This window comes from Hipposideros armiger, unplaced genomic scaffold (assembly GCF_001890085.2).
Source record: "Hipposideros armiger isolate ML-2016 unplaced genomic scaffold, ASM189008v1 scaffold_202, whole genome shotgun sequence".
Classification (NCBI taxonomy): domain Eukaryota; kingdom Metazoa; phylum Chordata; class Mammalia; order Chiroptera; family Hipposideridae; genus Hipposideros; species Hipposideros armiger.
Window position 1 is genome coordinate 1067706 of NW_017731552.1, and position 13083 is coordinate 1080788.

The 13083-nt window shown below is 54.7% G+C and overlaps 1 protein-coding gene and 1 long non-coding RNA gene across 4 annotated transcripts; one reads left to right on the plus strand and one right to left on the minus strand.

Annotated features, from left to right (window-relative positions):
* Positions 1-21: 21 nt before the first annotated feature.
* On the minus strand, positions 22-4423 carry LOC109388660 (uncharacterized). Its single transcript, XR_002125248.1, has 2 exons — positions 4279-4423; positions 22-1244 (listed from the first exon to the last, which is right to left on the minus strand). It is a non-coding gene; the product is annotated as an uncharacterized LOC109388660 (long non-coding RNA).
* SHD (Src homology 2 domain containing transforming protein D) lies at positions 4242-10962 on the plus strand. Of its 3 annotated transcripts, XM_019653580.1 has the most exons (7): positions 4242-4321; positions 4879-5597; positions 6679-6784; positions 6863-7051; positions 8025-8148; positions 9253-9372; positions 10552-10962. In XM_019653580.1, the coding sequence occupies exons 2-7, from the start codon at positions 5319-5321 to the stop codon at positions 10769-10771; spliced, it is 1038 nt and encodes a 345-aa protein (XP_019509125.1). In that variant the 5' UTR covers positions 4242-4321; positions 4879-5318; the 3' UTR covers positions 10772-10962. The 3 variants fall into 3 exon arrangements, with proteins under 3 accessions (XP_019509125.1, XP_019509126.1, XP_019509123.1); XM_019653578.1 differs by lacking the exon at positions 4242-4321 and having other exon boundaries at positions 4466-5597; XM_019653581.1 differs by lacking the exons at positions 4242-4321; positions 9253-9372 and having other exon boundaries at positions 4464-5597.
* The last annotated feature ends 2121 nt before the right edge of the window (positions 10963-13083 follow it).

Below are 13083 nucleotides of genomic sequence, written 5' to 3' on the forward strand. Positions count from 1 at the left end.
AAAAGAAAGCAAGGTAAAAAGTTCTGAGGGGGTGCCTTTAGGCGGTGTGTTTATTGCCCATTTCTCCCTATGTGAGTTATCTAGAGCTGTGTAACAGATTACCCCCAAAATTAGCAGCTTAAAGCAATAGGAATCTGACATGGTTCCACTGGGTTCTGTGCTTTAGGGCCTGTCACAGCTGCAGTTAAGGTGTCGGCAGGTGGCTACCTGCCAGATCCCCCAGCAATAGTGAGCTTTGCAAGGGTAGGTATCATGTTGATGAGTGTGTCCCTAACCCCTAAGGCCATCCAAGTGCTCTTTAAGTGTTTGTAGTGGGTGTCTCCCCTTTCACCATCTGGCCCTGGGAGACCCACCTCTGCCACCCCTCCCTGCTCCTCCAACCACCACTGGAAGTGTTTCTTTAATCTTTATTTTTCCCTGCAGGCTTTTATGCTTTGTTCTCCTACCCTGTGACCTGGGAGCAGGTTTGCTCTTGGCCCCCAATTCCTTTGTGGGGTTTCCAGGGTTGAGCAGAGGGACAACACATTTGGGGTGTCATATATGCAGACCCTGCCTGCTCCTGCACTCCAGCCCTTCCCTCTCCCCTGAACCCGCACCCCACCCCTGCTCCCTGGAGCCTGCTCTTCCCCCATCACTGCTGACAGTCCTCTTTCCCCATGAGCTCCATGTCTGTCATCTGGTTCTCAGGACCTGTCAGGCCTCATCCAGAATCTCCTCCATTAGCTCCCCTAGGGACTGCCTGGCTGCTGGAGCACATCAGAGGGACTGAGATTGGAGGTGACCTCTCCTCCTGCTGGAGCCCACTGTTGCCTAAGCCTGGGCTTCACAAAGACGAGGGCCCGCTCTTACTGCGGGCCAAGCACTGGACCAAACTTCCTCCACACTAGAGCTCGCTGCCCACTCCCTCAGGCACACGTTCCATTTTCCAGGGGAAGGAAGGCTCTTTGGCCAAGGGCTTGAGAGCAAGTGAGGGGCAGGACCTGGGTTTGAAACTGCAAGGTTCCAAGGCTACACCTTTGATCACCATACAGAGCGGAATCCTCCAGGGGCTGGGCTGTGGCTCCCCCATTAGGCTGGGGCCTCGATGACAAGGCTGTGCTTCCTCCATCAGACTAGGGTCCTGGGAAGGCTGGAATATGCCTCCCCCATCAGACTGGAGCCTCTGAAGTCAGATTCATGCCTCCTCCATCAGATTGGAATCCTGGGACATCAGGGCCATGTCTCCCTCATTAGACTGGAAACCCCTGAAAGCAAGCACATATTTTTTCCATCAGACTGGGTACTTCAAAGGGAATGATCATGCCTCCCCCATCAGACTGGGGTTCCTGAAGAAGGGCTTATGTCTCCTCCATCAGCCTGGGGCCCTAAAGGCAGGGCCAGTCTCTCCCCTCAGGTTACAAGCCCCTGAAGTCAGAAGCATGCCTCCCCCATCACAGTGGGTGTTTCAGAGGGTAGGAGCATGCTTCCCCTATCAGACTGGGAGCCAACTAAGGCATGCACATATCTTCTCCATCAGACTGGGGGCTTCTGAGTGCAGGACTATGTCCCTCGCATCAGACTGTGAGTTAAGAAAGGCATGACTGTGTCTAGGAGCTTCTGAGGGCAGAGGTTAACTATCCAGTCAGAGCAGGAGCTCCATGTCTCCTCCATCAGATCAGCAATTTTTAGGTCCCACCATGAGCCATCCTCACCTGGTCCCTTCTATCCTGGTGCTATCCCATTCTCTCCAGACTTGATGATCCATGAAGGTTGCTCCATGAGACAAGGGTGACAGGACAGAGACGCAAGCACAGCCCCCAGCCAGGGTCCCCATCCAGCTCATTCCTGGGGTCCAATCCACCCTAAACATATACTGAGCACCTACTGTGCTCCACACACTGGAATATTACTCAGCTATGAAAAGGAGAGGGGCGTTGAAACTCGTTACAACGTGGATCGATCTTGAACATGTGATGCGCAATGAGAAGCCAGACACACAAGGTCACACCGTGTGTGATTCTATTTATGTGAAATGTTCAGAACAGGCACAACCACAGGGACAGGAAGTGGGTTCGTGGTTGTCAGGGGCTGGAGATTCGAGAGAATGGGAAGTGACTGTGGATTGGATACACGATCTCTTTTTGGGGTAATGAAAATGTTTTGGAATTAAATAGTGAGAGTTATACAATCTTGTGAACATACTAAAATCCTCTGAAATGCATGCTATAAGTGGGTAAATTGTAGGGTATGTGAATTATATCTAAAAAAAAATAATAAAGTGCTCCAAACAGTGTCAGGCAGTAAATGCTCAACAGAGACTAGCTGTTAATTCTCCCGTTTCACAGATGGGAGAACAGTCCAGGTTACACTACCCAAGGTCAGGCGGGCTGGGATTCCAGAGTCAGCCACCACCACTACCACCACCCCCACACCCCATCCCCGTTGAACTGCCTCTCAGACTATGAGTGCTGGGGGGGGGGCCTCAGCCCAGGACCACAGACCACCCACCTCCTTGTCTTTGTCCACGCAGTGCCCCCCTCCTGGCATCACTCCCCGGCTCCCTCCTCTCCGATCAGAAAGCCAAAACCCAAGAGGTTGAGGCTCTTCAAGGTCACACCCCAGGTCACAGGACCCCCCAGCCTGGCTCTCCTCCAGTCCGCCCCTTTCCGTTCCTCTCCCCGCTCCTCCTCCGCATCCCCTCCCTGATCCCCTCCTCGGGTTGGAGGGGCAGCCCCAGGAGAAGCCAGCTCAAAAGCGCAGGAAAGTCAAATGCCGTTTGATTCCACCCCCGGGGCCTCTCATTGCTATTCCTGACACACACTGCAATTAGACGGCCCCTTTCAAATATTTATGCCTCAGATGCCGGGTATTTATCCGACAGAGAGAGGACTCGGATTTGATGAGATCTGTCAACAGCTCATCCCAGAATTGCCTTGCGGGCTGACAGAGAACAGGACAATTATCCGCCGTGCTCCCTGGCGTTCCCTGGGGACGCTGCCTTGTCACTGATCGGGAGCGGGCAGGGGTGGGGTGGGGCTGTATAACTGTGCTTCAGGAAGGAGGACCGAGTTCTACAGGTTCGTGTAGGGCGACACAGCCAAAGCGGGAAAGAGGAGGACCCAGGGAAACCCCTGCTGCGGTTAGAGGCTTTGCCTTGTCAGCTCTGGACCTCAGTTTTCCCACCTGGAAAATGGGGCTAGCAGTGTAGGGAGACGGAGAATCACTGATTCCATGAAGAGACTCTGATAGGTCTCAAATGCTACCCCAAGCCAGGCCATGTCATGGCATCCAGAAATGAGCTGCGGGTTGGCTCTGAGTAAGTCCTTCCCCCTTTCCATGCCTTAGTTTCCCCATTGGGAACTCCCTCTGGCGATTCTTCCTCCAGATCTTTGGTGGTTTCCTACTAGCAGACCTATTTTCCAAGCCAGGAAAGCAAGGTGCAGCCGGCATAGACATGGCCCCAGCCCCACTGCTCTTCCGGGGGTGGGAGGGGGAGCTCACAGCACTGTCAGCTCTGACTTCGGTCTGGTCCTCCGTCCCCCTCCAAGCCACAGGCATCTGCCCCACCCTAGGTGTCTGCTAGCGGGGAATCTGGGATCCCATTCTTCGTGACCACTCCTCTCTTACTCCAATATTAGGGGAACAGAGCAAGCCCCTTATGGGGCTTGAAAAAACCTTTGCTCTGTAAGTGGCCAGAAGCATCCTGTGCCTGTTTCACTCGCCCCCTCCCCCCCCACCACCACCTTAGTGTCCTTGCTCCCAGACAGCTGCAGCTGCCAATAGGCAGCCAGGCCAGGCGAGACCCCTTTCATTTCTGTCCCCCTCCCTGCCTCCACCCACAGAAGCCACAAAGGGACAGATGCTGAGGACACGCGCCAGGCATAGATACCATCTCCCTTCCCCAGGCCAGCTGCCCCAAGCCCCTTCCCCCATCCTGCAGTTAGTCCCCTGGGAAGGGGGTATACAGAGCAGAGCCCTCTCGGGGGAGGGGAAGCCAGACCCCCGTCCCTTATGTTGCCTCCCCCTTGTCTTCGGCTGCGTCTGTATCCGTATTAGCCGGTGACCTCTGCAACAGTTTCCACAACCCCAATCTCCTGGTCAGTTTCGCCACCAGATCCTGGTTCAATTTCAACCCTCAATGGTGGGGTCACTCTCACCCCCTCTGCTGGTCAATTTCGCCCCATTTCGCGGTCAAGTCCAACCCCTATTTCCCGGCCAATTTCCATCTCCCTCCCTCTCCCCCTTCCGCCTCGGCACCTCTCGCTCTCCTGAGCAAGGTCAACCCCTGTCGGTTCCCACCTCCCGCGCTCCTCGCTCGCTCCTGCCGGCCTCGGTCCTCCGGGTCAGTGTCCAGCAACCGCGGCCTCGGTCCCCGCGACTCCCGCCCGGCATCCTCCCTCCCTCCGTGGGCAGCGGCCCCACTCCTTCCCCAGAACAGCTGAAGGTCTCAGTCACCTCCAAAGGGAGCGCTGTGGGAGGGGAGGGGGCGGGGGAAGCCGCGGGGGAGGAAGGCGGAGAAGCCTTGACGTCGCTGCCCGGGACGCGGCCGGGGGCTGGTAGGGGCTGGGGCGTCCGCCTGCGCGCCCCCTCCCCAAAGTCCCACCTATCTGCCGCGCGCCGGCGGCGGCGGGTAAAGTCTCTCCGAAAGCGTGAAGGGTGGATTGCAGGAGGTTTTATTTCCCTTTGTGCCGGTGGCTAGGATTGGATTGAGGCGGCGGGGCTGGGGCCGCGGGATTGGGGCTCCCTCCGGAGCCAAGGGAGCGCCACAAAGGATGCACCGCGTCGGGGTCACCGTCCCTGTGGCCCAACTTTAAGCGCGGCTCCTGCTCCCCGGTGGAGCCCGCCCGCTGCGCTGAGAACGCAGGCTCCGGGCTGAGCCAGGGCTGGGGGCGTCCGCAGGCGGCGTTTTCCTCAACTCCTGGACCCCAGGAAGGGATCCCGGAGCTTCCTGGCGGCAGCGGCGGCGGGTGGCCACCCGCGCACCGGGACTCGCTGCCCGCAGAAATTCCGCGCGCTTCCGCAGATGCCCCTCGCCCTGGCAGAGCGACCCCGCTCTCGGCGTTCGGGGCCCTGCCGGGCGCCCCCTTCCCTCATGGTCTTCCCAGCGCCGGGCTAAGGTGGGCTTTAGCACCTCCTCCCTCCTCATCCTTCCTCCTCTGTCTCTTCCTTTTTCTCCCCTTTTTACCCTCTTCTGAGCCCCACCAAAGGGCACACCTGATTTTCCTCCTCCTTTTCCACCCCCTCCTTCTCCCTGGGGGCTCTGACGAGGAAGGGAGCCCGGAAGGGGGCATGTGGGGCTCCCTCTGACAGTGACTAGGTTTGGGGTGACTCGTGCCCAAATGGCCAAGTGGCTACGGGACTACCTGAGCTTTGGCGGTCGGAAGCCCCCTCCGCAGCCGCCCACCCCCGACTACACGGAAAGCGACATCCTGCGGGCCTACCGGGAGCAGAAGAATCTGGACTTCGAGGACCCCTATGAGGACGCAGACAGCCGCCAGGAGCCAGACCCCGTGGGCTCCGGGGACTCAAAGTATGACTCTCCCAAGCACCGGCTCATCAAGGTGGAGGCAGCCGATATGGCCAAAGCCAAGGTCTTGCTGGGCAATGCTGGGGAAGAGGTGCGTGGCTAAATGTGGGAGTCTGGGTGGCCCCAGGAGACTGTGTGGGGAGGGCTGGGCTGGACTTTGGGGAGCGCGTTTAATGTGTGACCCCAGGGGCAGACCAGGGCCCCAGGTAGACACTCCCCAGTCCTCCACCTGCTGGGCAAAGTTTGATATCTTTCCCTTTTCAGTGCACAGTGCTGGTCAGTGCTCTCTGACGGCCCTGCTTTGTCCCCTTGTCCTCCTGCTCCCTGGTGGACCCCCACCCCCAGTCTCCTTTCCTCAGCTACCCTTCCTCTTGGCAGCTGGAGGGATCTTCCTAAAACAGATCTGAGCAATTCACTCCCCTATTGGACACTAAAACATTCTCACCACTACTCTTTGCACTTCCTCTGTTATTTATTCCCATTTTACAGAAGTGGAAACAGGCTCACAGAAGAGAAGTGACTTGACCAAGGTCACATGGCTCTAGCTCCAGACCTGCCTCTAATGCCCATGCTGTTTACAGTATTTTTCCTAGAGGGTCACTGCAAACCCTCCATGGAGACAGAAGCTTTTGGGGAGGGTTAGGAGAGGCTGCGTTGGGTAGCAATTGATGGCACAGAGAAAGGCAGGAGGAGGCAGGGACTCTGGAAGAAGACAACCTGGGATCAAAACCTTCCTCTTACTAACCAGCTCTGTGACCTTGAGACTTATCCTCTCTGTGCCTTGGTTTCTTCATCTGTAAAATGGGGATAATGTGTTTACTGTGTGTTGGTATGACAAGTAAATATATGTAAAGCATTTAGAACAGTTCTGGCAGCTGATAAACATTAACATTATTGAAGGAGAGAGGTGGGGGTCTATGTCAAAAGAGTCAGAGCTGCACAGAGGAAGCGAGCAGGGGAAGCTGGCATCTGTCTGCAAATACTCCTGGGTGGTAGACGAGACTCCCTACCTCCCTGCCAAAAAAAAAAAAGAAAAAAGAACTGTTTGGAGGGGATGAGTCAGATGGCCCGGAGAGAGCAGGCAGAGGGTATGTTATTACCCAGAAGAGGGTATCCAGAGCCAGGCTTGGTCCCCCTGAGCCTGTGCCTCCCCACTTTTCCTCTCTCCCCAGTCAGAAGTTGACACGGAATACTCAGACCCCTTTGATGCCCAGCCTCATCCACCATCCCCAGATGACGGCTACATGGAGCCTTATGATGCCCAGCGAGTTGTGAGTGGTGAGTGAGCAGAGCTTGAGGGAGAGTGACAGAGTCCCAGGTGGGAGTGGGAGCTGACCAGTATCTTCGGCCTCCCAGAACTGCAGTGCAGAGCCATGCAGCTGTATGACACTCCCTATGAGGAGCAGGATGGGGACCCCAGAGATGGGCCTTCTTCAGGGCAGAGGCCTCGACAGAGCCGGCTGCCCCAAGAGGATGAACGACCAGCGGATGAGTATGACCAGCCCTGGGAGTGGAAGAAAGATCACATATCCAAGGCGTTTGCAGGTGCTTCTCTGACCCAGGCCTTGACCTCTGAATGCCCAAGTCCCTCTATTTCCTGCTCTGATCACATCCCCTGCTTCAACATACAAAGTAGACTCCAGTCATTTGCACTTTGGTAGTCTGTTAATTCTCACTAAAGTGTGAATGACTGATAATCATAAATTTCTCTTCCCAAAAGAAACTGTATTTTCTTTGGAAACTGAAGCATCTTTTAGAGGGCAATGGAACCTACTCTACTCAGTATAATGCAGGGAAGGACTTTGGTGTCAGACTAGACCTGGGTTTGTGTCACTTACTTGGGCAAATCACTTATCTCCCTGGGCCTCAGTTCCATTACCTGTAAAATGGGGATCATTATAGTACCTACCAAATAGGGTGCTAGGAAATTGAGTGCTAGAAAGTGCTCAATTACATAGGAGGAGAGAGTAGCATTTCTTAGTAGCTGTTATCAGATAGACTTGGGTAAGCTTGGACAACTCTCAGAACCTCAGTTTCCTCTTCTGTAAAAGGGGTAATAATGAGGTCAGCTTTAAGAAACAATGTGAACCAGAAAAAGTTGTGTGAACCTAACTTTGCCCCATAGGTTGTATGACTGGGAGGGGAATTTAGGCTCAGTGCCTCAGTTTACTTGTCTGTATATTGGGGTTGGTTTTCTAGTTCTATGACTTGCCCAGAATGGGGCAGAACTTCCAACCCATCCCTCTGGCCACGTCCCCTGCTCTCTGATTTGTCACTCACGGAACTGCCCTGTCCTTCCATGTCAATAGACTTATGAATAACCACACGGCTTTCTTCTGAAGGCCAATTGGTTGTTCCTGTACCAATCCAGCCTTAAACCCAGCGCCTACTCTTCTGAATTCTGTTTTGTTGCCCCATTAGCATCACCTTCCTATTGAAATTCCCTAGGCTTGCCCCTGTCCCACCCTCCCAGCTAGGCTGGATTTAACCCTTTTCTCTCAAATCCCTACCCCTCCAGTGCAGTTTGACAGTCCGGAGTGGGAAAGGACACCAGGCTCAGCCAAGGAGCTCCGGAGACCCCCTCCCAGAAGCCTCCAGCCTGCAGAGCGTGTGGACCCAGACTTGCCCCTGGAGAAACAGCCGTGAGTGGAGAGACTGAAGATGGAAGAGCCAGGTTGAATCACTCCCCACCCCTTACCAGCTATAGATTCCCAGACAAGGGAGGGCTAGAAAAACTTTGATCCATTCATTCACTTCATTTTTTCAACTAATCTTCATTGAGCGCCTGTGCCTGCTGTGTGCCAGACACCTAGCTAGATGCAAAGCAGAATCAGATGGAATCTCAATTCCTTCTGGTACCAGAATCTGGTTTCAAACCCCGGCTCTGTATCTCCTGGTTGTGTGCAACTTTGGGCAAGTAACTTAACCTCTCTGAGCCTGAGGCTCAAAACCCTCAAGATAGTACCTAACTCAAACAGAATAAAATGGGCTTTCCTCCCTTCACTTGGGTGGGGCTTTTAAGCCTGAGAACAAAGAGACAGAAGTTATTCTCACCCCCAGGAAATCTTGGGATGGGACTGGGAAGAGCAGGATTTTGAGGGGGGCCCAACTTTGGGCTAGGGCGAGGCCTGTGTCCTTCCAGCCTAGGAGCTCCCCAAGGAACTCCCTAAGTCCCCAGAGCCCAGCCCTGTGGGTGTGTTTATCACAGTCCTTCCCAAACTGCTTAGGTGGGCGATACAGACCCGACTAATTAACACTGAAGTACAGGGTGAGAAGTTCATTCTCTTGTCAATTTTCTTTCAATACAAACAACAGATGATGCTCATCTGTCTCTGACACCTTGCTTGCAACTGCTACCTCTCTTTGAGCATATTAAAGAAAAATATTAAGTAAAGAATGGTTCAGGTGGGTGGGGATACAGGATGTGGCAAATCTCATAAAAGTGACATGCAAGTGATTCAAGTTGGGGGATTAAGGATGAGGCTGAGAACACCTGGGATCCAGCCTAGAAAGGCTAATAAGATCAAGGTCAGATGTACCCTGTTGAATTGGGGGGAGCAGCTCCACGTTGAACTGGGCTCAGCTGCTTCCCCAGGAAATCCAGGCTCCTCTTGAGAAACCCAACGGAATTTTTCTCTTATTTGTCTGGACGTCAAAAGTCCTTGAACTGGCTGTGCCTGCACCAGACCCCAGGGTGTGTTTGAAGGGGGGTCACCCTCCTTGAGACATATGCCCCCACACCCTAGGTGGTTTCACGGCCCCCTGAGCCGGGCGGATGCTGAGAACCTCCTCTCGCTCTGCAAGGAAGGCAGCTACCTTGTGCGGCTCAGTGAGACCAGCCCCCAAGACTGCTCCTTGTCCCTCAGGTGAGACCCCAGTCCCCTGGAGGGACAGAGGGTCACAGGACTGCATGCCTCATGACTTCTTTCCGGTCAACTCAGTGGGAGCTGAAAGTGTGGCTCCAGCAGTCAGTGGGTGGGGCTTTCAGGCCAGTGGGTGGGATTCATTGGGCCAGTGGGTGGGGCTTCCAGACAGACCACAGGCATGGTTCTAACTGAGAATGACTCCCTGTCACTGGAGGTATGCAAGAAGATAGAGTGGAAGCTATACAGTAGATCTAGGACTTGGGTGAGATGGGAAACCAGATATCAGACTTTCCTTGGACTCCCCCAGTCCAAAAGTTAAAGTATGTGCTTTTGTGTCTGCCCAGGGCCAGAATCTGAGAGATCCTGTAGGCCTTTGAGTTTGAGACTCCAATTCTACGTGCTTCTCTGCCTAAGATTCTAAGTGTGTCTGATTATACAAGGCTCATAAGATTTTACTAGGCATCTGAGTGTGAGGTTCCTAAAAAGACAAAATAAGGGCTTTGGAGGAAGGTTCAAATCCTGCCTCTGCCACTTTCTAGCTGTGTGACCTTAGCTAAATTACTCAACCTCTCTGGGCCTTGGTTTCCTCACTTGTGAAAGGAGAATAATAGCATTAACTTAATGTCAATACTGTGATGATTAAATGGAAACAAATATTGGGTTGTTGGAAAAGTCATGATGTATTTTTCTATGTTTTTCATTGTCAAAATGTGTCATGACTTTTCCAACAACCCAATACATGAAAAAATGTTGAGAATAATGCCTCAGAAACAGGAAGTGCTTGACTCATATTAATGATGTTAATAAAATGATCCCCCAAGTTCTATGTCACCCACTAGAGATGGAGAGAAAGGAAAGGGCCCCAGACTGGGGGTTAACTAATGGGGAGGCCAGGAGGGGTAGCACCAGAGGTCAGAAGCGTTGGAGAGAAAGTACAGTCCGTGCTCCAGGGGAGGGATTGTCACCTAGCAGGACCTCCACCCTGCCTGGATAGGGGACAAGTATGGAAGGCATTCTGGCCAGTGTGGAGCAAGCCGACACCTTGGCACCAAATGGCTGTTGGCCAGAAATATTTGGGGATGCCAGCCCCTGGCTTCTAGGAGTCATGAGCAGGTGGCTTCAGGGTTGGAGAACATATGGGTCTGGGTGCTCATGGCCCCCTCTGATGCTGTCCCCCAGAAGCAGCCAGGGCTTCCTGCATCTGAAGTTCGCACGGACGCGAGACAACCAGTTGGTGCTGGGTCAGCACAGCGGCCCCTTCACCAGCGTGCCTGAGCTGGTGCTCCATTACAGCTCACGCCCACTGCCTGTGCAGGGCGCTGAGCACCTGGCCCTGCTGTACCCTGTGGTCACACACAGCCCCTGCCCCGGAGCCTCCGCCCCCTGTCCTGGGCCCTGAGGGCTGAGAGTCACTGGCTGCAAATACTGGAGGTCTTTCCAGTCCTGGAGGAAGCCAAATGGAGAGACTTCCTAGCCTTCTGGGTCCTGGGTCTTCATCAGGGCTACTCTCTCGTCCCCTCTGGGTTCTAGGGTCCAAGATTGTGTGTGGAAACCCTCCTCTGGCCTGGAAAATAAATACATTATTGTGTGTCTCAAGTGTCCTTTCTGGGAGGCCAGGATCCCAGCCCCGGGGAAGAATGAGAAAGACAGACCCCCTTGGAGGGGAAATGTCGTCCCCAGCTCCTCCTTTTGGGGATAGATCTGGGGTTGGAGGCTGAATTGCTCGCAGGAAGGGATCAAAACTCAGAAAGGTAAAGACCTGCAGATAATAAAGATGGAGAAACCAAGGGGGCGAGGCTCTCAGGCCAGCCCCGCCCCCACCCGGCCCCTCCTCCCCATTAGGGTGGGCAGCTGAAGCCTGATGCTGCTGAAGGGACATCTGTCCCCATGGAAACAGCAGAAGTGGGGGAGGGGAGCCAGGCCCAGCTGGTGTCACTTCAAAGTGACAGGCAGGAGACCCAGGAGGCTGATAAATGCCAGGGAGCCCCAATCTCCCTCCTAGCCCCCCACCTCCGAGCCTGCCTGGGGGAAGATACCAGGCTAGAGAGAGGGGACTTCCAACTCAGGGCACTGTTTGGAGGCTAAGGCTATCACTTCTTTGCTAATTGGACATGTCTATCCAAGGATAAGGGGGGGAGCTGCAGGGTCATCACAGGGCCCCCTCACCACAGTGGACCTCTCCAGCCATCCCTGGGGGCTCTGGGACACCCGGATGACCTCTCAAATCTCTTTAATACCCCCAAATGCCACAAAGTCTGGCTTTGCTTTCTTCATGAGCCTTTATTGGGTGTTCTGGGTGGGGGGGGGGAGGAGGGAGGTGTCCACTGTCATAGAAATGAGGACAGGGATCTCAGGATGGACTGCTGGACTCCCAGACACCCCTGGAATCATTTATATCTTTAGGTAGCCACTGGGAGGGGCTCTCTGGGTCTTTGGGGTTCTGACTCCTCTTCACACCTCAAGGAACCCTCTTGGTCTTGGCTGCCCAGCGGAGCCTGGGCTATAAGAGATTGTGACTGTGGAGATGGGGTGACTAGGACTGGGGCAAGGTTTGGGAGCCAGACACTGCTGGGGGGGGGGCTGGAGAAAATATATCAAATAGAAGTTCTGGTCCTTCTGGCCCTCCCTGGGGATGTTTAGCACCTTTCCCTCCACGGGCCATGCCTCAGTCTTCTTTGGGCTGTAGGACGTTGCTATAGAAAGGGTTATCGGTTGGGAGGGGGATGACACAGGCTAAGAAGGAATAGTCACTTAAGAGAACCTGGCCCTTTCCAGCCCACCTCTGAGGGCTTTGTCTCTGCTTCTAATGAGCATGCATGTGGGGGCCAGTCTTCTCCGTCTATTTCCTTCATTCCACTCCCAGCCCCACCCTCCCTCCTTCCAGAAGGGGCAGATGGGGACACAGTACAGCCTTCTCAAACAGCTGCAGTTCCTGCCTCCGCCACGTGGCGGAGGCGTCGCCAGCGTAGTGCGGTGCCCCTGGAACCGTCTGCCCTCCGTGCGGCGACCTGCGCGGTGTCCTTGTGCCGGCAGCTGCCCCCCACCCAGGCGCCCAGTGCGAAAGCGGCCATGGCCACGCCCCCGGCCACTAGCAGCGCAAAGAGGAATCCCGGTGGGGTCGGAGGGTTGGGGAGTGGGCAGTCTGGTGGGGGCGGGACACAGGGCGCAAGGGCGGGGCTGGAGGGGGAACCTGCGGGCGGGGCGCACCTGGGAAGCCCAAGATCTGGTTCTGGGACGGTAGAGGGCCACCTGCAGAGAAGAAACCTATATCTTAGGGTGCTCACCTTTGAGTTCAGCCTCCTGCACCCTTCAGAGTCAGAGCCCCCCACTCCATGTGGAACCTCAGGGTCCCTGTCGCTGCCATGCCGTGTGAATTAGGGCAGGTGCTTGCTCTGAACCTGTTTCCTCTTCTAAAAAAATGAGGCTTACATTCCCGTCTTGCCGGGTTATTGTGGAACAACTGCCAACTGGAGTTTTTCATCACCCTGGTAAAGAGCTCAGTAATCCTCACCATGACCTCCATCACCTTGATCACCACGGGTCAAGTTACATCACACCGCAACTGAATGGCAGCGTGGGGACGTGCTTCCAGGTTTGTATAATTGACATGAACTCCAGCCAAAGTCTCCTTCTGCTGTGACTAAGCTAAAGCCCAGCACCCCCAACTCCTTCATCTTGCAGGTTCTAACGTTGGCAGCGATCCCTGGGGGC